The sequence below is a fragment of the Helobdella robusta genome (genome assembly GCF_000326865.2).
Source record: "Helobdella robusta unplaced genomic scaffold HELROscaffold_29, whole genome shotgun sequence".
Classification (NCBI taxonomy): domain Eukaryota; kingdom Metazoa; phylum Annelida; class Clitellata; order Rhynchobdellida; family Glossiphoniidae; genus Helobdella; species Helobdella robusta.
This window is the reverse complement of record NW_008704475.1, coordinates 1,669,245-1,695,715: the sequence shown is the minus strand read 5'-3', so window position 1 is coordinate 1,695,715 and position 26,471 is coordinate 1,669,245. Positions and strand designations below refer to the sequence as shown.

The following is a 26,471-nucleotide window of genomic DNA, read 5'->3' as shown; positions in this document are numbered from 1 at the left end:
AATATAATTTAAATGTTTATTTTTATTACGGCTTATTACTTAATTTAATTAGAATAAATTAAAAGCTTAGTTGTTTTCCAAATTTTTACTGCTGTGGCATTTTTATTTACATTTCTATATCCTTAATTTATTATATAATATATAGTACATTGATTATTATTAAGAGTGTCACTGGGTTTTTGGCAGTAGGATAGATAAGATGATAGACTCTTTCAGATAGGATTAGGGAGGGAGCAGAGCTGAGAGTGCTTCCTTGTGAATGTTCCTGATTGGAAAGTTTAAACGCCAGAATCACTAATTGTGCTGCATATCTCGTCAGGTTAACACATTATTTCAGATGGTTAGGTATGGAAGAAACAACATACACTTAATAATGCAAAAGTTCACAGAATATTGAGGATGTTTGGAGCCTGGCCATGAGAATGATTAGTCTCCAATATGGAACATCAATGGGACTGTGTTTGTCTTATGCACAAATTCATTTTCTAATTTTATCTATATAATAGTGACATTATTGTCTACTTTGACGAACCATTCAATTAAAAAAAGTATTAAACATTTCTTTGAACATTTTGTGAGTATTTATAGTGACTGTGTGCTCATAATTACCTTTGAATAATAATAAGAATTCAGGTACCTAAATAAGAGAACTTTTAATTTAAATATATTGTATTCTGTTACTTTTATTTTTACTTATCATTATAACTTCTGTTGTTTTTGAATATTTTTGTTGCAACTTGTTAGTGAATTCTGTAAATCAATTTTCAAAGTTGAAGTCATTTAACTGTTCCACAACAATGGGATGGAGTCAGTGAATTTATTTTCCCTACTTTCTTTGCTGACTCACTCAGTTAAGTAATAAAATCAAAGAAACAAGGCTTTTCAAGCTAAAGTTCAGGTTCATGGTTGCTAAATAATTTAACTCTTAAAATGGTCTACCTTAAATTTCAAACACCCATTTATTCTCTAAATTTTTTTAAACTAATAAATTTTGGTGATAGTTGGTGCTAGTAGTAGTAGTAGAATATACCTATTGTGGCGTCATATGATGGGTCAAAGCAAGATATGATATGAAAGTAATGAAAGCTGCAGCACAAATTTTTCTGAAAAGTTTTTCTAATTTAAGTTTGGTATTGACCTTTCTCAAATATTCAATCAATCTTCGTTTAGTGTCCAGAGACCCAGTTTCCAGAGGTAGGACGTTGTTTTCTTTGCCATCAATTTTTTGCGCCAAATTAGGCGATCAGTTGTATCTATTTCAGCTAAATTTAGAGCTTTCATGTCTTGCTCGATTGTATGCGACAGGACTTCTTTGGAAGGCCTTTGGGACGTGTGCCAGGTACTTCAACATCTGCAAGAGAAGTTATGGCACTGTTTCCACTTTGTTTGACATGACCAAACCACCGCAGACGGTATTGCCGGCATTTGTTCTTTATATCATCTAAACCAGCACGACGCAGGAATTCGGTAGATTTGATGTGGTCTTTCAGACTAATTCCTTGTGTCTATCGGAGCATTTTCATGTCGGTTCGTTGAAGTTGTTGTTCCAGTTTGGTTGTCATTAGCCATGTTTCTGCACCATATAACAACACCGGACGTATCACAGACTTATAATGTCTTGATCGTACCGATAGTGGGATGTCACGCCACATCAATATAGGGGCAAGGAGATGCCATTTATTCCTAGCTGCAAGTCACTCGATGTGACTTTCTCTACCTACAATGGCTTCAAAACCATTGCTATTTCGAATTTGTTGTTGAGGATTGATGCAGCTGGACAAACAAAATTTGACACTTTAGATTTTTTCTCAAATATTATATTTACTATAATATCTGGTGTCCATGCATTGAAAATTAAATTATGAATCTATTTAGTAAATGTTTTGGATGTCATTGAAAGTAAAAAAATATTTAAATTATAAATCTGATATAAATTTTAAAAAGAAACTGCTAAAAGTTTGTCACAGTTTCATACAAACAAATTTGTAACCAAAAGCACATTTATGAATCATAATTTGCAAAATATTTATTTTCTGATAGTATAAAAGTCTTTTTATCTAAATAAAATTATTATAATATTTTAATGATGCATTTAAGCATATACACAAGAGGCTGAAGAAATTCCAAAAGTGGATGATGATATTGGTAAAGCCCAGGAAGGTTCTAAAACAGATGATGAAGTTGTTCAAAGGTACCAACTGTATTATTATTTTTAGCCATCATAATTTGTTGGTTATTTTGTCTTTAAACTTCATGAGTCACAGGCTTGTTGATATGAAGAAACATAATTTTGTTGAAACGTGATTGCCACCAGAGTGTGGGAGTCAAGATTTTTGAAGAGTTGGGTATTTTTCATGCAAATCTGGAAGGATTTGAAATTTTTTTATTCTGAAAATATTTTTTAAGATTGTGTTTTTTAGAAGATGAATGCTTGTAGCAATATGCAATCATCTTTTATACTGAAACAACAACACACGTTTCGACGGCATTTTCCCCGAGATCGGGGGTTGCCGTTTGGCTACCTATGATGAAACCGAAATACCCCTCGACGCCATCCACATCTGTCACTCGCCTCAGTATCACGCAACCCCGCTTTCACCCTGTCCTTCTCCACCTGCTCTCTCCATCCCAATCGCGGACGACCCCTTCCTACCACTCCTTCAACCTCGAACTCCAACGCTCGCCTAATCCCGACCCTTTCATCCCTTCTCAACACATGTCCATACCACCGCAATCTCGATCTCCTTATCAATGTCACAATGTCCTCATTCAGTCCCATCATTGACATCGGCTCTGTACTACTCCTCCTATCCTTCACTTTAACCCCACACATCATCCTCACCATAGCTCTTTCAGCCCTCTGCAGTACACTTTCCTCCTCTCTCCTCAACACCCAAGTTTCACCACCATATACCATCGCTGCTCTCACACATGCTTTATATACCCTCTTCACTGACCATTTCTTTCCACACAATACCCCACCCAGTTCCCTAAATTTCATCCATCCCACACGAACTCTAGCCGTAACTGCGCTCAAACATCCTCCATCCGCATTCAGCTTATCCCCTAAGTAAACAAAGCTTTCCACTCTTTCAATACCACCACTCAACCCCGTCCTTGCGTCCGTCCTATTAATCACACCATGAACACATTTCTTACATTTGAACGTGCCTTCCACCTTTTTCAGTGCCCCCTCAAACCACTACATCTCTTATGCACCCATTTCTGACATCCTATACACAACACCGAGTTAGCATTCACTCTCCTGTCACATACCCCACAGGGGTCTATTTTACTTATCACTCGCTCCCCACCTTCCCCACTCACCATTACCTTCGTCTTACCAATATTAATTTTTCACCCTTTCTTTTTAATAACACTTTTCCATCTGTCAAATTTTAACTGCAATTCTTCCATGCTATCAGCCATCAAGACTAAATCATCTGCATACAAAATCTCAAATAACAACCCCTCCATTATGTTTCCACACACAACATCCATCACAATTGCAAACAGACGGTGATAACACTGATCCTTGATGCACTCCTACCTTAACACTAAAAGCGTCCGACATCCCACCTTCCAACCCTCACCTTTGTCTTTGCCCCTTCATACAGCTGCATCACAGCTTTAACAAGTCTCATTCACTCCTTTCTTCCTCAACGCCCATTCAATGACCTTCCTCGGTACTCGATCAAAAGCCTTTTCTAGATCCACAAAACACATGTACAATCTTCGTTTCTTCTTTCTATAATTCTCCTGCAACATTCTCACCATGAACAACGCATCCACCGTTCCCCTACCAGGCATAAACCCACACTGCATTTCATTAACTGTCACCATACTTCTCAACCTCCTCTCAAGCACCCTCTCCACTACCTTATACAACGGCACCAACACACTGTGTCGCCAGTCCTCAGGTATACCTTCATCATCAAACATGCTGTTAGCAATTCTCATCATAACTTCAATTCCTATCACCCCACTCGCTTTTATATGTTCTGCCGCCACTTCCGAAACCCCTGTAGCCTTACCTAGTTTCATTTCTCTGCTTTCTCTACTTCCTCCATCGTCACCTTCTCTATAGGTCCGTGTGTGACCGCGGATTCCACATCTCCATCCCACTCATTCTCTTCATTCATCAACCTTTCCATATGAGCTTTCCACACCTGAGCTTTTTCCTTCTCATCTATGCACAACTTGCCAGATCCATCCCAAACATATCCATTCCCTATAACATCCGCTTCCTCCGTCATATTCCTCCGTCATATCCCTTCTCCATACCCTAAACCTCTTCTTCTTGACCTCCAAAACCCTTCTTATATCTTCATCCAACCACCACGTCTCACCATGCCTACACATTCCTTTCGTCCATCCACATACTTTATCTGCCGTAGCCAACACACAGTCCCTGTATCTCTCCCAAACATCTCCATCCTTACCACTCTCCCAATTTTCAGCCACCTTCACTTCAAATGCCTTCCTCACCTCTGCATCCTGCAACTTCCATGTCTTTCTCTTTGCCATAAACTTATCCTTCTTCCTCCTCCCCATTTCTTTTGATGTCACATCCATCACAACCATACTATGCTGCAGCATACCAGGTATCGCCTTCACATTCTTCACATACTTCCTATGTTTGGCCCTTACCAATATATAGTCTATCATCGATCTATGTTCCCCTGACCTATAAGTAATCAATCGCGCTGGTTCCCTTGTGAACCAAGTATTCCCCACCACCATGCTATGTGCATCCGCCAACTCCAACACTCTACGCCCTTCCTCATTCCGTATACCATATCCCCATCCCCCATGTACACCTTCATATCCGTCTGCATCCGCCCCCACATGACCATTCAAATCACCCAACAACACCACAAACTCATTCAACCCCGCTTGCCCAATCTCGTCAGAAACATCATCATAAAACCTATCCTTCTCCTCTTCCTTCCTACTTTGTTGCGGAGCATATCCTGATATCACCCTCACTATTACTTTTCCAAACACCATCACCACCACAATTACACCATTACTTCTCCGCCTCACTTCCAACACCTTCTCCACCAACTCTTCTCTTACCATCACACCAACTCCTCCAGTACCATCATCCCCCTTCCACCACAACTTATATCTTCCACCTTTAGCCCCCACAAACCTTGTACCCTCACCCTTCCATCTGATCTCCTGTAATGCAGCCACGTCAACCATTCTCCTCTGCAGCTCCTCCACCACTTCCAAACTTCTTCCTGTCAACGTGCCTACATTCCAGGTACCAAACCTCCAACCCCTTGGTCTACAAGTAGTCTTTCCATCTATAGTGCCTTGCACCGCCACACTATAGAGTGGGGTGCCAATAGCTAGACCATCCACAGGGCCTTGCACCACAACCCCATGGACTGGGTCTCCGGAGATTCTTCGCACCCTCTTCTGCCGGATACTGAGGGCCATTGTTATTTCCGTCATCATAAGTATTATTTTTGGCTAGTTTTTACGCAGGACGCCCTTCCTTACGCAACCACAGTTATAAGCGGTGGGCCTAGCCTTTGATGATCCAACATCACTCACAAGGCAGTGAGGGTCAGTTTAATGTCATAACCAGGACTTTGTCATAACCAGGATCTTTTATACTGAAAATAAACGCTAATAATGTGAATAAAATCACACAATTTTCTTTCAGTATTTTTTGCTTGTAGCAATATGCAATCATCTTTTATACTGAAAATAAATGCTAATAATGTGAATGAAATCACACAATTTTCTTTCAGTATTTTTTGAAACATTGGTATAAAGTGAATTTGCTAAAAAACAATTATATTGACTAAATTTTAGTCGTTTTCAAAGTATTTTTCCTTTTTGAAGTGATGTTTAGGTAAAATTATGATGCAAAATTAAAAAAATTTTTGGGAGTCTGAACCTGAAATTGGAGTCAGGGGTTGGAGTCAGAAATTTTTACCCGAAGTCAGAGTTGGATATTTTTCATTTGACCCTGACTGATTGCCATGTGTATGTGTTTTTTTTTAGTCTTTTTTATTGCAGCTCTGACATATGCTCTAACCACTTACAATGTTACAAGTATATTGTCTATATATCTTTATTATGTTCTTCATATCTTCAACTATTGATTTGAAGCAGCCATCTTTCCCGCAAAGGTTGTTTATCCTTTTCACATGACGTACACATGTATTTATGTGCATGCACAAGCACCGCATCATATACACTGAGTATAATTTTAGTGGTTTTCAAAGTATTTTTCCTTTTTGAAGTGATATTTAGGTGAAATTATGATGCAAAATTAAAAAAATTTTTTGGGAGTCTGAACCTGAAATAGGAGTCAGGGCACCACATCATATACGCTGAGTATAATTTTAGTGGTTTTCAAAGTATTTTTCCTTTTTGAAGTGATAACTTCTGGGAGTCTGAACCTGAAATTAGAATCAGTGATTATTGAAATGCTTGACTCAGCGAGCATTTGAACCACTGAGCCATCTCGCCGGCATGCAACAACTTACGTTGTATACCCATGACTGGGGTCAGCTACCTGGATGAACCTGTAGAAACTGCAGGATTCGAACCCGGGTTGTGGGAGTGGTAGTCGGACACATACATACATATATGATGTATGATCTTTGGAAAATGGCGGAAGGAATAATTGTCGAGGTTAAAAGCGATAAAAAATACGTAATTGATACTTGTTATATTTGGTACGTTCGAAACCAGATAAATGAAAAGGAAATGAAAACTTCTCTATGCAAATTTTTTGAAGTTGACGACGTAAACAAAAGCGCAAAGTTTTTGCAGCATGAAGCCAGCACATTATCGCTCAGCCTGCCGGAGTTTTCCGAAGACGTTGACAAGAATATAATGTGGGACGAATTTCTTAGTATATGTCGGTTAATTTTTGAAACTAAAGTCGAAGACAAATTTTCTCGCTGACTACTTGTGGAAAGTTACAAATTGTGACATTAGATTCGAGAAATTGTCAGCTGAACAAGTGAGGTTGCAAAAAAGTGTTATTCAAAATAGTCCGGCCGTTCTGGAATTTCTTGAAGAGCATGGCAATATACTGAGTGATGTCCAAAAAAAGGTGAACAGTATTGTGTGCAGTGATGTATGCGTTGATGGAGATTCAGATGCTGAGACATCAGTCGCTAAAAATTTGTCTGACATTGCTAAAGAAGGTAACAATGATGGTGGCAATTTTATAACAGTCAGACGCAAGAAAAGAACAAACATTTTTCTATCAACTAATATAAGTCCATGTTGTCATGCAATATCAAAGACCACTGTTGAACCTCATAGGCCTATGCAATATAAAATATCAGCTAGTAAAGTTGTATATCGGAAAAAATTTTATCACATTGGTAATATTTCAAAGACTTGTGCATCCAATGTTGTTGACTACCTTGAGTCAATTAATGTTAAAGTTTTGTCTTGCTACCCTGTATTCAAGAGGAGAGATGACAAAATAAAACTTGATGAAACCCACTCTTCTACGTCATTCTGGTTGTGTGTAGATAAGAAGTATGCGGAAATAGTTGAAGGATCAAGTTCTTGGCCTTATTATGTTCAGATTAGAAATTGGGTTTTCAATAACAACAGCAAAAGTGGCAGCACCAGAAATGCCGATGTCAATGTCAGGACATGTTCTGATGTGAAACGATGATATGGAACTAGTGTCATGTTTTATTTGTAAACTTTAAATTTATGATTTGTTAATTTGACTTAATTTTTTTTCATTTACCCGCTATTTTTATATTATTCAAGTATACATTGTATATTCGTTCAATGTACATTGTGGATAAACTGTTGACTTTTGACAACCATTTCTTTAATTTATTGTTACTGGATTTTGAGAGTGCCTGTGAGATTTCATTTAATAGGTGCTATACAAATGCATTTAATAGTAATAATAATAATATATATTAAAAATTTTATTTTGTGCTCATTTGTGTCACATTTTGCAAATGTCTTTGTGTTCAAAAAGGGAAGAAGAAGCCATCAAACTGGATGGCCTAAGTGTGGCACAGATGAAAGAACTGAAAGATAAAGCTGAAAAACATGTTTTTCAAGCTGAAGTTGACAGAATGATGAAGTTGATTATAAACTCTCTCTACAAGAACAAAGAGGTTTATTAATTTTTATTTGCACATTAAATTATATCGTCACTGGGCTTGATGTAGTTTATATTGTTCTAATTGTTATTATTTTTACTTATAATAATCATCATGCACTTATTCTTATCAAAAGCAAATACATATTCTTTAATTGCATAATCAGTTGTTTAAGAAAGATTATTATAGTTGTGAAACCTCTTGAGTGTATGATGAAAAGTTTGCAGAGTTGCTGGCAACATAAAACAGCCCCATGCATATATTTCATACTTATATTTGAATCTATAATTTATTGGAAATTGTAGAAATGTCTTTTTTTATAGCTGATATGAATATTGTTATATTAATGGTTCCATGCTATTTTTATGTCTCTAATGGAAAATTGACTTGACTGGTTTTATTATTAGCTAATTTAGATATTCTATTTACAATTTATTATAGATATTCCTGCGAGAACTCATCTCCAATGCATCGGATGCACTTGATAAGATAAGATTTTTGTCATTAACTGACAATACAGCTATGGGAAGTAATGCTGAGCTTTCAATAAAGATAAAGGTTGAATTTTCGTTTTCCTTCTTTGTTGATAGAATTTGTTTTTTATTACTATTTTTTATGAAATGATTTATTTTTTCAGTTAGTAATGTATTAAAATAAATTCTCGTGTATTTTGTACTAAATTGCAAGTTAACAAACAAATTGTTAACATAACATAATGATAAATGGGCAGCTGCAGTTCTAGATTGCAATCAACTTTATTTTTCATTATCATGTACACTTTAATCAAATCTCTTCTAATTTTTTTTGTCATGGACAGGGCAGTTGCAGAAATTTTATCCTGTTTATATATTTTAATATGCAATCTTTGACCATTTTCGTTGCTCTTATTTATGAATTATTTATTATTTATGCTCTTATGAATTATTTATTACATTGTAGATGTGTTTATTAAATTTTTAGATAATTATCAAATATAACATCTTAATCTTTATTTTAACAGTTATCCCCCTTATTATTATCATTTTCTATCTTCAAAATAATCAGTAATCCATTCAACCAAATCAAATGCTTTTTCGAAATCCCTGTATATTGCATATGCATTTTTACCAATATCTATAGCTTCTGACCATTTATCTATAAACTTCAGGGATTGACCTGCAGTAGATTTTTTGGTAACAAATCCATGTTGTCTACAATCTATTAATTTGTTTATCCTAAATAGTTCAGTTAAAATAGATTTGACCAATGGTTCAAGTGTCTTGCAGCGAATACATGACATGTTAAAGGTGCAGGCCTATGTACTAGCACTGCATCTGTCATCATTTTTATAAACTGGAGCAATAAACCCAGATATCCAAATATCAGGGAATAGTTAAACTCTCCACGATCATGGTTCATTATATACACATATTGACACACATTATTATTGTTGTTGTTATTATTATTATTCAAGCTACATGAATATTTAGAAACTGTGTATGTACATTATAAACTCCTTCAAAATTTTAGGAAATATTTCTAGGCTTGCTGATTTTTAATAAAATTATCAATCTGTTTAATCCACAGATATGGTGAAATTTTTCATCTTAAACAAAATTTTTTTGAAACAAATATAAGTTTCTTCAGGAATATAGTTGGCATAAGCAGTTTTGAAAACTTGAGCCAGGCAATTTGCCTTACCAAAGTTGCAAAACACAATTTTTTTAATTCCATCCTTTATATATTCTGAATTAAATAATCTAAACTTGGTTTATTTTTTTTACGTCTGCAAACATCTTGCCAAGAGACTTTATTCTTGCTAGCTATCCTCAAAATTTCATTCTCTTTAATTTTCAAAATGTTTTATTCAATTTTTTCCTGTTGTTTCTAACTCAGAATGAGTTTGTTATAACTTGTTATAACAACTTTGTTATAACAACGGGTTTAAATAATTCGTTATAACAAATTTCTTCCATAATTTATTTCGTATACAATCCATAATTGATGTTATAGCTACAATAATTTCTATATCTCCAACGCCGTGTTGTAGCTTCCAATGATAGTCGAGAGTTCGTTTATCCATAGGTTCAAGATTTCCAAAAGATGAACGCAACTACTTTAGGCTCAAACTTTGCTAAACGTTTTTTGAATACCAGCAGTTATAGAAACGATAAATTAATCCAAATAGCTACATAAATCACATTTACGACTTCGCATCGAACCTTCACTTCTACCTCAACTTTTACCACTCCTCAGCTTTTATCACTCAACTGTCTCTATGCAGGCTATACACTAGGGTAGGTCAAAAAAATTTTTTTTTTTAGTAAATGAATTCTAATACCGAAAATATGTTGTAATAACACATCATAATGAACCATCTAAAATATTATTAAATTATTTTGAGAGGAAGAGCCCGCGCAAGCCGATGAAGTTTTGTGGAAAAAATGAAAAGATGAAAATACAGCCATTCAAAAAGCGTTTATATAAAAACATCGTGCCGTCACATTTAAAAAAAACAACGCTTTGTTGCTATGGTATCTTGGTCGTTGCTTAGTGTTCGTTAAAATACATGCTGATTTTGGTATTTAAATTATGTCATTTATCCTAAAAACCATTTTTTGGCGGGAAATGCATCTAGAAATTTTTTTTGAAAATTCCGCTAATTGTTGTTTTTTTTTCAAATATTTAGTTAACGTTAAACCAAACATGAGAATCGATGGTATTGATCACAGTCGGACTAAAAAATTTAAAAAAAGTTAGCTCGGAAATATGTATCACCAATTAACCGCCAGAAGAGTGATACTGATAACACCCAATTCAAGATGTCAGAAGAGTGTTAATTTCATCAATAAATGGTGATTCAGATACAAGTATTTCGTCAGCCGGAAAGTTGCACAAAATCAAGAAAAACCCTTAACTTTTACCTCAAAAACTATGGAAAAAAAGAAGTGCATCCAAAGTTTTACCGTTGTTGTCGCAATTATGGGACCGTTATGGAGTGTCTGATAGAAGCGGTGTTGCAATTGCTTCAGCAGTTTTACACAAACTTTCGTCGGATGTCGTGATTGATAAATCGTGACTGCAAAGAGTGAGAAAGAAAACACGCCAAATGAAATGCACCTGAATCTACCTGCTTCATATTTTGATGAACAAAAAGATAAAACAGGCAAGTAGTTATTGAAGAAAACGTATCTATCATTGAAGAATCGGATTCCATTTATTAAAAAAACTTTAGAGGCCCTTGAAATGGATTATTTGCATGCTTCATTTGAATGAACTGCCTTTCAGGCATTTGTTTGATCACATCGACGGTAAAACGTCTGGCCCCTCTTCATACAATGGTTCTATTGGTATGTTGCTGGATAAATGTGAAACGGAAGCTGTAATCGAATTCGAGCCAATACCATGTCAATTACCGACACTAAAAACCGATGACAGACCAAAAATATTTGTATGAAATTACATTAGCAATAATTACTGGAAGAAACTCAGATGATTTGATAAAATAGTCATCTGTAAATATTTCACAAGCTCGTTGATTAACTAAAGCTAACCGGATTTTACGTCTTAACATTTTTACACCTGCATCATCAAATAATTTATTCGATTTGGCTCAATACGTTATAAAAGTAAATGGTGTGGTTTCTAAAAAGAATACACCTATCATGTAAGGTCGGATCACGGCATCTTTGAAAATTAATTGAAAACTTGCGATATTTACCAAATGCGTTAAAAGCAGTTGTAGATTCTGTTATTCAGTGGGACGCGTATTTTGCTCATCCTAAAAACTGACATCAAGCAGGATTTCTTGTATAAAAAAAATTTATTTGATAACTTATATTTATTTTGTTAAGGCTTTGGCTTTTAATATTACTGAGTACTTACAAAGTCATTTGTCTTGTTAGAATGGCATTTGGCGACTTGTTTTGACTGATTTTTTTCAGTTTATCACTTACCAACATTACCAACATTAATAATCGACTCCGGCATACCATCCTCAGGAATCGATTGAACATTAAGGGTACTATCATCTGTAAAATGTTTGGTATCTCTACTAACTTACTTGTAATATCACTTGAAGTTGCAAATGCTCATACAGTTTATTTTATTTACTCAACTCAATTTTTCCTTATTAAGTCCTCCTTTCCCACACTTTAAACATTTATCTTTTCCAGTCATAATGTAATGTAATGAATGCTTTCAAATGGGGACAACTGAACAATACTTGGGCAAAAAAGAGACTGGCATGTGATGCTTGACTGACCTGTTTTGCTGGTAATTCAACTATTAGTTACAATGTCTTGCAACATAATTCCAACTGCAGCCGCAATAACGTATTAATAATTATTACAAACGAACTTACTTTTACAAAATAAGCTTAATCAATCAATCGATCCTCGTTTATAATCTCCATCCGTTATGGGTCGGACCTTTTTTCCATTCATCAGTTTCTGTCTCCTAGTCGATCTATCCATTAGAGAACGCCCGATTTTCCGCAACATCCCTCCACTGTTGCGTACTTCCTAGATATTGTCACCCCTTGACCATTTAAAGTCTTCCAGGGAATAGGGAAATTTTTCTTTTTTTGTGATGACATGGAAGATGTTTTGGTCAAAAAAATTTTATATCTGGAATTGCCCGATTCCTAACGACAACCACCAGTTATAAGCAGTGGGTCTAGCCTTTTTGCTGGGAGCACACAAGGCAGCGTGGTTGCAGTTTATCTCGTGGCCAAGAGAGCACTGTTGTATGCTCGAAGAATCGAAGATCATCCGCTGTTGGAGCCATTGTCCTAGGATCCTCCGCCTCTTTCATCGTTGTCTTTCTTCTGGTACAGTTGGTTCGCGGCATCTTATTCCATATTATTCGATGCAATCCTAAAAGGTCTCCTCTATCCTCTATCTGACTTTCCTATATCCACCACCTGGGGACGCACCTTATAGCCAGTGCACCCCAGCAAAGATAAGCTTAATCAATAAACTTTAATTAAATTTGTTTGTTTTTAATTTATAATGTATAATAATTTGACTCAATTATCACAACCTAAGACTTATTTTTAAATTATTTTTTAAATTTCTTTGTAAAAATTAATAGACTAGCCAGAAAGTTTGAACATGTTAATTTAATGCATTTTTTTAAAATATTTATTATGACTTAGTGTTAAAAATGAAAGTTGATATCAATCTTGTTTTAATGAATTTAGAAAGTCCATTTAAATTGTTTCACAAGTTTTGTTTTAGCATCCTTACAATTAGTAAGCTTAACATGCTATGCATGCGTCTCTTGCTGAAGGCCGGTTATTACTCAGGATATTTTTTGTCAAAATATTAATTCATATCAGTCACTAAAATGAATGCGTCCATAATAATACTTTTTTAATGTCACTGATATATTGACATTTTAATATTACGTTAGTACTACAACGATTGAATCGTATGCTAAATTTTTGGTTTTGCCACGTTAACAATATCAAATCAGTTTCCTGGTTTTTTGTAAATTTGGAGATTCAACACTAAATTAATTTAATTACACAAATCATTGATTCATATGCTATAGAAAAATTAATAGCTGGATTATACGTAGATGTTTTTAACTGTTTATTTGTTATAAAATTCTTGACGCAAAACGATTAATTGATTGATTGAGTGATTGATATTTGTTATAAAATTGCTATATGTGAAGTTGCATGTAGACATTTAATATTGAGTTTTCAAATCACCAACTTTTCTTATTTATTCATGAAAATTTTTTTTGGCCTCTCAGTATATTTCTTGCATTTATGGTTGATGTTTAGCTTTGTGTTCAATATGTTTAGATGTTATAATATGCATATTATTTATCATTCATGTGAATATACTGTTTTGTGATGTTAACAGACAGACAAAGACAATCATGTCCTACATGTTACAGACACCGGTGTTGGGATGACGAAAGATGATTTAATAAAAAATTTAGGTACTATTGCTAAATCGGGAACAAGTGAATTTTTAACAAAAATAGGAGAGGCAAAATCTCAACAAGAAACAAGTGATCTTATTGGCCAGTTCGGAGTTGGGTTTTACTCTTCCTTTTTAGGTTAGTTTAATCTCTGCATAAATAATATCTTATCTACAATAGACTCTTATAATGTTTCTGATTCTGTCCATCACAAACACGATGATTATAATTACATTGTATCTTCAATTTAATTCCACTGTTCCTAAAATTCTTGTTCATCCTCAGATTTTGATTTCAATTGAATCTATTTAACATGTTACTCTCCTTTTAAAACTTCTAAATTGAGATATAGCTTTTTATAGGCAAAACAATGACTTGTTTTTACTTTCTTTTTTTTTGCTTATTGTTATATATCATAAGATATAATTTTTGGGCATTGGTCCTTATTAATAAGTGTTATTTTTTTTTAAACAAATGTTTGAACATAGTGGCAGATAAAGTTGTGGTTACCTCAAAGCACAATGATGATGATCAATACATATGGGAGTCAGATGCTGTTTCCTTTTCAACCGTTGCTGATCCTAGAGGAAACACTTTGGGTAGAGGAACGACCGTAAGGTGAGCAAGAAGTTACAAATTGATTTCAAAACGTTTTACTAAGGTAGGCAAGTTTCGTAATTGATTTAAAAACGTTTTACTAAAGAGAGCAAGTTCCAAATTGACTTCAAAAAGTTTTGCTAAAGTGACTACTTAATTGATTTCAAAACGTTTTACTAAGGTGAAGAAGTTCTATAATTGATTTCAAAACGTTTTGCTAAAGTGAACTAGTTTCAAATTGACTTTAAAACGTTTTGCTACTTACGTCTTATTAAAGGTGGGCAAGTTCCATAATTGATTTTACTAATATGAGCAAGCTACAAATTTATTTCAAAATGTTTTACTAAGGTGGGCAAGTTTCGTAAATTGATTTCAAAACGTCCTACTGAAGTGAGCAAATTCCAAACTGATTTTAAAATGATTTATTAAGGTGAACGAGTTCCGTTATGGATTTCAAAACATTTAACTAAGGCTATGTTCCTTGTTGATATATCGTTTTTCTAAATTAAGCCAGTTTTAAGGGTTTTTTTAAATTTATTGTTGAAATCAAACGTTTCTGTAATTTAGAAACTTGTGCCTAGTTTATTAGCAATACGAGAAAACGCGTTTTTTCATAAGAGGTAAATTACAACTAGAAAAAAGCATGTTTATGATGAAGAATCCAAAAAATATCTGCTAAAGTGAAATTTTCTAAACCATAATTTCTAAATTTGTTCAGCCTCCATTTGAAAGAAGAAGCACATGAATATCTAGAACTCAGCAAAATTAAAGATCTTGTCAAAAAATACAGTCAGTTTATAAATTTTCCTATTTATGTCTGGGAAAGCAAGGTTAAATATGTTTTTGTAAATAAATTGTAAAATTTTATTATGATATTTCTAAATTTTATATATCATTTCTCAAGTCGAAAAATGTTTCCGAGAGTCAAAACCTGCAGTCTAAAATTTGTGTCAAAGGGCTGAAATCTGATATTTTTCATTAAACTTTGACATTTTGTAAGTAACTTACATAGCCATAACTGAGCCAAAGTTCAGTTTGAACACGTCCGGTTTAAATTAGTGTTATTATCTTTGTTTTTATTATTACTGGTAATATTTTATTTTACGCTTACCTTTACACAATGAATTTATTGTGCATTTATCTCAAACAATCAATTTGCACACCTGTAGAAACTTGGTCATTGTGCTAATTTTGGCGATGTTGCAAATTGGTGCTTCGGTGATTTGCATTGTTTAATGACAATTTCAAAGAAGAATGTGCAATTCGCCCGTCTTCTAGCAGAGCTGCAGCTATTCCAGATGCAGCTAACGCTAAGCAACACCATTTCGCGATCTGATCCTCGCCAAATTAAGATTGCTTTCCGGTTCCTCCGGGAGCATCAAGGAAATAAATTCCACCAAATCCACTATTCACAGCTTCCATCAAAGTGTTGTACGCTATTTTTTGTTGTTGATTTAATTGTGGAATATATGTACGAACTGTTTCGGCCAATGCTTCAATGTCGTACTGTTCTCTTTGCAACTCGTGGTTTAATGCATCGTGCATATGACGATTTGGTGCTGTCATTTCCAAACACGACAATACTTCTATCATGATCAATCAATGTCTCATTGTAAATTTCTGCTGTCATTTTTAGTGTAGGATTCTAGGTTTTTCGGCGTAAACGATGCAAAACATCCTCAGACATGTCATCTCTATACTTAACCCACAAATCTTTTGGATTCGAAGGGAAACATGTCGATATGATAATTAAAAACAATGTACGAATTTGATGCGGCGAGGAAGATATTACAAAATCTTATCATCCCATTGTATCATCCCATTTTGAATTGTTCTTAAGTAAATGCAATAGTTGACATGCCTCACTGTAAGTTTCACACAGCTGTCCATTAACTGTTCTCAGTTTAAACGATGTCAGACCACGAACATTCACCAACAACAACCGCAAATAATAACATTCATCGTTTTTTAGATATACTACGTAAATGCGTCTGAAGAAAATACATTAAGATGTCCTTCAACTGGTGTTCTTTGTTTTCGACGCTGAAACGATTTCGATGATGCATTCCAGGTGTAATAGCGTGGCGTGTCAGCATACAGCAAAGTGCGAGCAAAATCATCAGTTTGACAGACTGTGAAGAAACTTGTTAATGTTGTCGACAGTCAGTGGCGGACTAAGCCTAAAGCAAGCCCTGGGCAACATTGGAATTCCGGGCCTATTTTTCAGTAATGACAAATACTTTACGTTCGATAGTTTGGTTTTAATGAATATGGTATGTAAATCAGTTACCAAAATTTTAAAAAAATGTACACAAATTAAAGAAACATCATTTATTAAAAAAAACAAACATAAACATTTATTAAAACAGTAATATAAATACATCAAGACTGATATATCTATATAATTGCCTTTTTTCTCACTTTCAGACAATTAGTTTGTCATATTTAATAGAATTATTCAACAACTCTTTTTCTATATAAAGTAATGATAAGCTATTTAATTTTTGTTGGCCCAACGTGGATCTTAAAAAAATTCTCTATTCTACCCATTACTGAAAATGATCTTTCACCACTTGCATTGCTTACCGGAAGGGTTAAATAAATTCTCAGAATTACATTTAAATTAGGAAATGTTGCAATAATGTTATTTTCCTGAATAAATGACCACATGGATACAGGCGAAGGCGAAATAATATTTTCTTTACTTATAAAAGTCTTAAATTGAACTACTTCGTTTTTCAGTTCTTCTAGGTTTAAATCTTGTTCATAACATTTTAATTCCTGTAATGAAGAGTAATTGATATCACTGTCATAAAAAATTGTTTTAAATTTATTATTAATAGTTTTGTATGCTTCACATCTTTTCTTAATGTTGCTAATTAAAGAATCGCATACAACAAAAAAAATATTCACTTTAAAATGTTCTTTGCCACTGAGTTATATTTCAAGTTCTGGAGTTTCATCATGAAATAGTTTTCGTATTTTCTGTCGCTTTTTATCATTAATATATGCAATATCTTTAACTTTTTCTGCTTCTTTTTCTAAATGATCAAAATCGTCTCTAACAGTTTGTATGAAATCTATTAGCGAATCATAAATTAGAACTGCTGTATTTAAGGATTCGTCTTTTTGCTGAAGAGTCTTGTTTGAAGCATCTATTCTTTCTAAAAAATTTTCACATATAGTAAGTAACAGTACATACTCAAATGTATCAAGTTTTTTGTATAAATCGGCAGCTTCTGATCTTGTTAATGGTTTCTGATCATTGTTTGAGGAAAAATGGCGTAAACAATGTTTAATTTCGTCATAATTTTCCTTCAAGGCTTTTACAGCATCGGAACGAGCTGACCATCTGGTGTCACAAACAGGTTTAATATTCAAGTGCTTGCTCTTACAAAATTTTTTTAATTCATTCCACCTATGTGTAGAACTTGAAAAAAATACGTACAATTCTTGAACGATATTGAAAAAAGTGGTTATTTCCATGCAACTTTCGGCAGCAGCATTTCCAATTAAATTTAATGAATGATTTGAGCATGGTATGAAATGAGCAGAAAAAATATGTTGTTTTATTCTGGATTGGAGTCCCTTATATTTACCTGACATATTAAATGCGTTATCATAACTTTGTCCTCGACAATTAGTGATGTCTAAATCAATGCTATTTAAAAATTCTAAAATAACTTTTTCCAAGTTATCACCAGTATGAGAAAATATAGGTAGAAATCCCAAAAATCTTTCTTTTATACCACTTGGAAGAACGTACTGAATAATAACTGTAAGCTGATCTACATGAGATACATCAGGGGTTGAATCAATAATTAGAGAATAAAATTTAGCTTCCTTTATTTCGTTCAGTATCGTGAGTTGCAAATCTTTTGATATAATCAAAATAAACTCATCACATATGGTAGATGACAAATAACTTATAGTTCCGGTGCTGCAATTTGCATATCTTTTCATGTGTTCACGCAAAAATGGATCAAACTCGGATAAATATTCTAAAGCACCTATATAATTACCATTATTTTCACTAAAAAGAACATCATTTTTACCACGAAATGCTAAAGAGTATGAAGAAATAAATTTGATTGTTGCTACCACACGTTTAAGTACCTCCCTCCAGTATTTTTTTTCATTCATTATTTGTTTTTCCAATTCAGTATCAATACGCCCAGTAATTTTAGATCTTTTTACATAAATTAAAATTGAGTTAATGTGGTCGCTGGAGTTTTCATGCTCTGACAATTTTTTATGGATATTTTTCCAATCATTCGTTCCTTTTGCCATTAGTGTTGTTTGCTTGGAAAATAATTTACAGACGTAACAGTACAATAAGTTTAACTTTTTCTTCACTATTAATTGTTCTGAAGAAGGAAGCGATAGTTAATTTTCTTGTGAATTGTTTTGACCCTTCGTTGCATCGAATGGAAGATGATTCTAGAGATCCATTTATCGATTTTGGTGGATTTTTGACATAATACTCTAGCATGACGTCTGTTAGGTATTCTGGCCATAAAGCAATGTCGTTTACAAAACTCATTTTCATCATTACTTTCAGATGATTTTAATATATATATCTTCTTTTGCTTCATCTTCACAATCGGAATTACTTAGTTTTTCCCGCTGATATTTCTGCTGAATAGATTCACATTCGTGTGATGCTTCTGGAATTTGAGCAGGTAAAATTTGTGAAAATGATGATGATTGTTGTGATTTTCGTTTTCTTTTTTCACTTCCACTTAGATGCTTATAGGAACTTATTATAAATTTAAGACCACGTACTAAAAATAAAAAAATCAATTAACATTATTTTTACTCAATTATAATAAAATCACAATTTGTAGTATTACTGATTTATAAAGCCCTTCTTGTGAGTAAACTTCAGATATCAGTATCAATTGAATAATGTAATGTAATATTTCCACAAAACTCACATCTTAAATTAACGAATTCCAGAAATTATTAACTATCAATCCAAAACTAAAAACTAAACAAATCAAAATCTATTGACAAAGCAATTTTATAAATGACCGATATTCAACTTTGACGATTTTTCAAAATGGCAGAAAACGGGCTTTTTTCAAATTTATAACACGAGATTAGTTCAATGTTCATTATTTCTTCCAGCAACAAAGAACCAATGAGCATTTAATTATAAAAATTGAAAAGTGAATAATTTAATACTTTTATAAAAACTCACATTTTTTTGTAGGAATTCCAGAAAATGAATCCAAAAAATATTTTGCAAAGCAATTTTTAAAATATTCGATATTCATTTTTGCCGATTTTTCAAAATGGTTTCATTGCGCTTTCTTGTTAAATTTAGAATTTGAAATTTGTTCAATGTTAATGTTTAACATTTCTATTAAAACCAAAAAAAAACATAAAAATATAATTATAAAAATTAAAAAAAGTTAAAATCGAATTTCCGGGCCCCCAAAAATTACGGGCCCTAGGCAATTGCCTAGTCAGTCTAGGCCTTAGTCCGCCACTGTCGACAGTGGATGTGCCGCTCTGTCTGCCGCGTTTGATTCATTAAAATAAACTCGTTGATCATTTTCTAGATATAGATATCTAGATATTTTTTAGATTACATAGATCAAGCGACATACCAGGAACTTAAATAGTCAAAACTTCATTGAAATAGAGTGAATGCACTGGAGTGGGGGTCATTGGTTTGTGAGGCTGGCGAACGGTAGGTGGGTTTTTTCTCTTCGTGCTGACGTCAGCTTCTGCTTTGTTTTTTTCTGGTTTCTACGGTATGGTTATTGAATCTGTTACCCATCAACTTAAAAAGACTGGAATAAACTATTACAACCTTACCTCTTAAAGTATACTTAAGTCAAAGATTACCATTTATTTTTCTGGATTGATGTCTTGATATAGTTTGATCGGATTTTTCCGTTTCGGCTGTGATTTTGAGGATGTAATAATAATAAATAATTATGAAAAACAAAACAAAAATTAGGAAAAAAATATTAAAATTACTGTCACATTATGGTACCATCTTGGGAGCTGCAGTGCCGTTAAAATCTTCATAGAAAAAAAAAGATTACATAGACATTGTATCACAATATCATAATACTTTTTTCCGTGTTCTAAAAAGCGACAGGATGGATTGATTGACACATTAATGGAACTTTATTAAATATCAATAAAGTTCAAATTGACTCTAAATTTTATTTAGAAAACGTTTATATGGGAAAAAGGGCTGTTTTTAGGATTTTCCCGGCAATTATTCGAATTTTTCTCACCTTTTTAATCCTCTCTAGACCTCCTCGAACATTTCAAGACCAAGATAAGATAAAACCGTTCAGCCGTTCTTAAGTTTTAGCAAGACTATCGAACAGCAATTGATTTATATAATATATATTTATTTAATTAATTCTTATTTTCCTTATTTTTTATTATATCTGGAAGTTGGCTTTTAATGATGACTTATTCATAAATACTTCAACACTATAATTTAAATTCAATGAATAATGTTTCTTTAAATTATTTTAATAGGTTGAGAAAGTAGAGGATGAAGAAACAGAAGAAAAACTAGATTCAGTAGCTGATGAAGATGAAGATGGAAAAGTGGAAGAGGAAAAAGAAAGTAAAAAAGAAAAAAAAACAATTGAAAAAACAGTTTGGGATTGGGTATTGATTAATGAAAGCAAGCCTATTTGGACTAAAAAGTAAATTTTTTTCTTTATATCAAAATTTATTTTTATAAAATGTTGTTTATCCTGTTATTTGTACATTTACTTTGCAAAATATTAATAGTACTTTGTAATATTCTTTTTTCAGACCAACTGAGGTTTCAGATGAAGAGTATGATGATTTTTATAAAAGTTTCACAAAAGATACAGAAAACCCTCTTGCAAAATCCCACTTTACTGCAGAAGGAGAAGTTACTTTTAAATCAATTCTTTACATTCCAAAATCGTCTCCCATTGATATGTTTCAAAATTATGGAAAAAAATATGATTTCATCAAAATGTTTGTCAGACGTGTTTTTATAACTGATAACTTTGAGGATATGGTTCCAAAATATCTATCTTTTCTTCGTGGAGTGGTTGGTTAAAAATATTTGTTATTAATTATTTTTAAAAACTGAGTGATGAAATTTTCATTGTTTATATAGCTATAACGAGGATGGTTTATGAGAAATATTATTCATGTGTATTACGTTTGAATACACTGTAAAAAGTGAGAGTAGATCATATGCACATTGTAAAATGACATGTTGTGTTTGATTTGTTTATTTATTCGAAGAAATTAGAATTGGATGTAAAACTAAAAAAAATTCATTTTCTCAATGTCAATTTATTACTGATAGTCATTATAGTGAGGAAAGTCTATCGGTAGCAAGAAATTATTTTAACGGTCTATCAAATATTATAAATTGGGCAAGAACAGTCTTGATTTCAATTGGGTACGAAAATTTAAAATTTCAATACTTATATTGGTCTTAGGAATGAATGTAAGAGGTCTGTTTGTATCTGAAAATTCCCGTTGCTATGTACGCCGGGACATCTGGTCTGTATATATTCCTCTTCTCGTGGCATAGTCGCATTCATTAATAATAATTCTTAGAAAAACTTTTACTAATGTATCAATTACTCCTTTTAGCCTCACCACTTCTGTTTTAGGCATCATTTTCTAATGCTGTTTATGTATCAACACGTTCCCAACTATGCATTTTTTCCCCTAGCTTCAACAACTATATTTTTTTTTAAATAAATGTTTTTTTTGTGGAAAAGTTTCAGAGTTTGAACAAAGAAATGATAAATTTTTGTCAGCTAAAATTTTATATTTCTTTATTATCCAAATGAATACATAAATTATAATGTAAATAATTTTTTATGCTTAGGTTGATTCAGATGATCTTCCTCTTAATGTTTCAAGAGAAACTTTACAGCAACATAAATTGCTAAAAGTAATTAAGAAAAAATTGGTTAGAAAAGCGTTGGATATGATTAAAAAAATCAGCGAAGATGATTATAAAATATTTTGGAAAGAGTACAGCACAAAGTAAATTTTATGAAAGTTATTTTTATTGTCATAATTATCATCCTTAGTTTGAAATATAATTAAGTCAAAATATGCAAATAATTTATTTTTGCTAATAGTCAAATAGTTTCAAAGATAAAAAACGATATATGTATATATATTTATATATATATTTATATGTATATATATATTTATATATATAAAATCTACAGAATTTCTAGCGTTAGATTGTTTTTTTATTACGTTTCTCAATATTATATGTCCCCTTAACGGCTGTGCACGTCAGAATGTTTTATATATTGGAGTAACCACAACATCGCTAGCTAGACGTCTGAATATGCACAAAAGGGAAGGTTCTATAAAAACACACTTAGAATACACACACAATATTGGAACTACAAGAGAAATCCTGGACAACAACACCAAAATAATATACTGTAATTCCAGCCATTCCAATCTGAAATTAGCAGAAGCCATTCTCATCGACATAAAACAGCCTCTGATAAACAAACGACAAAAGATTTCAACGATACTCCCAACAAAAAGGACAATAATAAAATATATTAACAACAATAATGGCACCGATAAAGACACTGGAGAAAACAACAATGACCAGAATGCTATCAAAGCAATAAAACACAACACGGAAGCAATAAAACATAGTACCAAAGTAATTAGCCCAAACAAAGAAATCATATCAATTAATAAAGAAGATAATAGTAAAGTCAATAATAATAATAAAGAAGATAGTAAAATTAACAAAGTCACTAACAACGATGAATGCAAATCACAGGAACAAACTTGCGCTGATGATGATTTATTTGGAATCGAAATATGGCTTATTTGCAGCATGAATTCGGAGAATAAGTTTATTTTGAATTTTAATAAACTAAACGTTCTCCAAAAAACTTAAGTGAGAAAAATCGAAAAAACGAAGTACAAACATATTAATGCCAAACATTCAGTAGAATTTATAATATATATATATATATATATATATATATATATATATATATATAGTATGTTTTACATGTGATGTCAGTTTTTTAAAGAATACAAATGCCAAAAACTTTTTTAAATCTCACAATTTTTACTTTTGTTTATTCTAAGTATCAAACTTGGAACAATGGAAGATCATTCCAACCGCACGAGACTGGCTAAACTCTTGAGATTTTATTCGTCAAACTCTGATACTGAGCTAACATCATTAGCTCAGTATGTGGAAAGAATGAAAGAAAAACAAGAGCACATATATTTTATTGCTGGCACTAGCCGCTTGGAAGTTGAAAAATCACCATTTGTTGAGAGATTGCTGAAAAAAGGATATGAGGTATTGTTAACAAAAATACATCTACAACACAGTGATCTTTATAAATAATTGTATGTATGTATGTGTATATATATAAATATATATATATATATATTACATAATTATGTATATATATTTATTTATTTATAACTTATTATTTGCCATTCATGTGCAGGTATTGTACCTAATAGAGGCTGTTGATGAATATTGCATACAGTCATTACCAGAATTTGAAGGCAAAAAGTTCCAGAATGCTGCTAAAGAAGGTTTAAAACTAGATGAATCTGAAAAAATGAAACAAAAGAGAGAAGAGTTAGCCAAGGAATATGAACCTCTCCTGACTTGGATGAAGGATGATGCTTTAAAAGATAAGGTGTGCTTGCCAACATTAGTTTATATTTAGCCAAAATGTAAATTGTATCTATATATATTGCTATATTGCGTTTTAGATTGAGAAAGCTGTCATAAGTGAACGTCTAACAACATCTCCGTGTGCTCTTGTAGCAAGTTCGTTCGGTTGGTCTGGAAATATGGAGAGAATTATGAAATCTCAAGCTTACCAAAAAACCAATGATCCTAACAATCAGTACAATAATAATAATTAAAAGTGGAATGAATTTTCGCTAACAATATTTTTTATTTGCAGGTACTATGCCAATCAAAAGAAAACGTTGGAAATAAATCCTTACCACCCTCTTATCAAGGTACTTAAAAATAGATTGGATACTGATAAAGAGAATCCAACAACTGCTGATCTGGCTGTTGTTTTATTTGAGACAGCCACTCTCAGGTCGGGATATTCTGTTGGAGACACTGCACAATTTGCGGAGCGAATTGAAAGAATGTTGCGACTTAGCATGAATGTGCCATTACACGAAAAGGTTATAACTACAACATAAACTTCTTTAAATTTTGTTTTTACTAGGCTTTAGGCTCATTCCTTTTTTAATTCTTAATGACTTTTTTATAGGTTGATGATGATATCGATGATGTAGAAGAACAAACAGAAGAAGTTGATTCTAAAAGTGCTGAAGACGATGATGACGATACAAATACTAATCAAGGTGCTGACACGCCTAAAGCAAAAGACATGGATGAGGTAAAGTTGATTTCTTATTGATATTATTAATGTCTCTGTTGTATTCTCAAAATGTTCCAATCCCATAGCTATAATTTTCTGTTTATGAATTCTTTTTATGCATTTTTTTGACAACTAATTCGTTTTAAACTGATTTCTTCCGTATTCTTTTTCAGATTTTGTTATAAGATTTAATATTGTTAATTTCAGGACGACAATGATTTCACTAGACCAGATGATGAATTATAACAAGAATTTGTGAAGATTATTGCTCGTTATTGTTTTTTTTTAATTTATATTAAGACTGGATTTTCCTAACTTTGTGTCATTTGTAATTTTTGTTATAGGCGTTAATAAAAAATGTCTTTTATGTATTGAAAAGTTGTTATTAATACCATGGAAGTAATAAAAATCGTTTACTGAACAAGATATGACATCTCAATTTAGACTGGTTTTACATTTCATTTCGTTTCGTATTTGCTACGCAACGCAATTCTATGAATTCGACTGCGTAGGCACTTGGCGTCTTTGATCTGGAATTGCCTTGTTCTATCTCATTTGTTGGGCACTACTAGATGCCGGAGATTCAATGACCGCGCGTTTATTGTAACAATTGGTGCTGGGCTACTCGAGCAGGAAATCATAAAAGGCGTGAAATGGACTGTAATAGCATTGCTCTCAGGTCAACGTTCAGATCAAACGTTTCATTTTACTTATAAGTAAATCAATGTGTTCTGTCATATCACTTTTTGAACGACTGTCGGTAGCTAGAAATTTTATTAATGCCATATATACTTGTGTGTATAAATTACTACAAATCATCCGACGGAGCAGTTTTGCGATCACATCATGCGTAGGGAAAGAATGGAAAATCTTACACCTATTGTCCAGATAGCAAGAGGAAGAGATCGCGATCAACGTCGAGTTACATTCATGGAGTTTCGTGTCACTTGTTGAATATCACTTCATTTCATTATCAAATTTATTCAGTTCATAAGCAGTAGGTTGTTGTTGAATATTTATAGCTAAACATCTTTGCAAAGATTATTATTGTAGTGAATTATTTATGTTTTGTCAAGTGTCTGGTGATTTTTGTGCTGTGACTTTCTTTCAGGTGATTTTTTATTGCATGATGATGAATAAAATATTTGAAAAAAATGAATAAATAATTATATATTTATTAATAAACTAAAATATTGTAAAATTTGTGGAAACTGGTGATACCAGACCGTAAAGCGAAATGAAAATGTACGCGTATGCGTTCGAGGGTCATTATTTTTAGTTATATGACCGGAATCGGATATTTTTGGTCAGACTCTGACATTCTGGACAAAACTCTATTTTTAAAATAATGGTATTTTTTTTATCATAGTTTAGTGGGTTGAATTTAAATCACAAAACCGCTATGCAATGATGACATTTGGGATCTAATATATGCTGATGATATCGTTTTAACTGA

The 26,471-nt window shown here is 32.8% G+C and overlaps 1 protein-coding gene across 1 annotated transcript; it reads left to right on the top strand.

Moving 5' to 3' along the window:
• Positions 1 to 1,391: 1,391 nt before the first annotated feature.
• HELRODRAFT_157169 (hypothetical protein) lies at positions 1,392 to 24,833 on the top strand (the record flags this gene model as incomplete). Its single annotated transcript, XM_009020859.1, has 14 exons — positions 1,392 to 1,412; positions 2,112 to 2,191; positions 7,985 to 8,126; positions 8,553 to 8,669; positions 13,967 to 14,165; positions 14,516 to 14,645; positions 15,343 to 15,454; positions 21,135 to 21,307; positions 21,420 to 21,687; positions 22,486 to 22,646; positions 23,736 to 23,955; positions 24,110 to 24,307; positions 24,384 to 24,520; positions 24,581 to 24,833. 14 exons carry the CDS (start codon positions 1,392 to 1,394, stop codon positions 24,831 to 24,833), a joined length of 2,211 nt encoding a protein of 736 aa, XP_009019107.1.
• Positions 24,834 to 26,471: the final 1,638 nt, after the last annotated feature.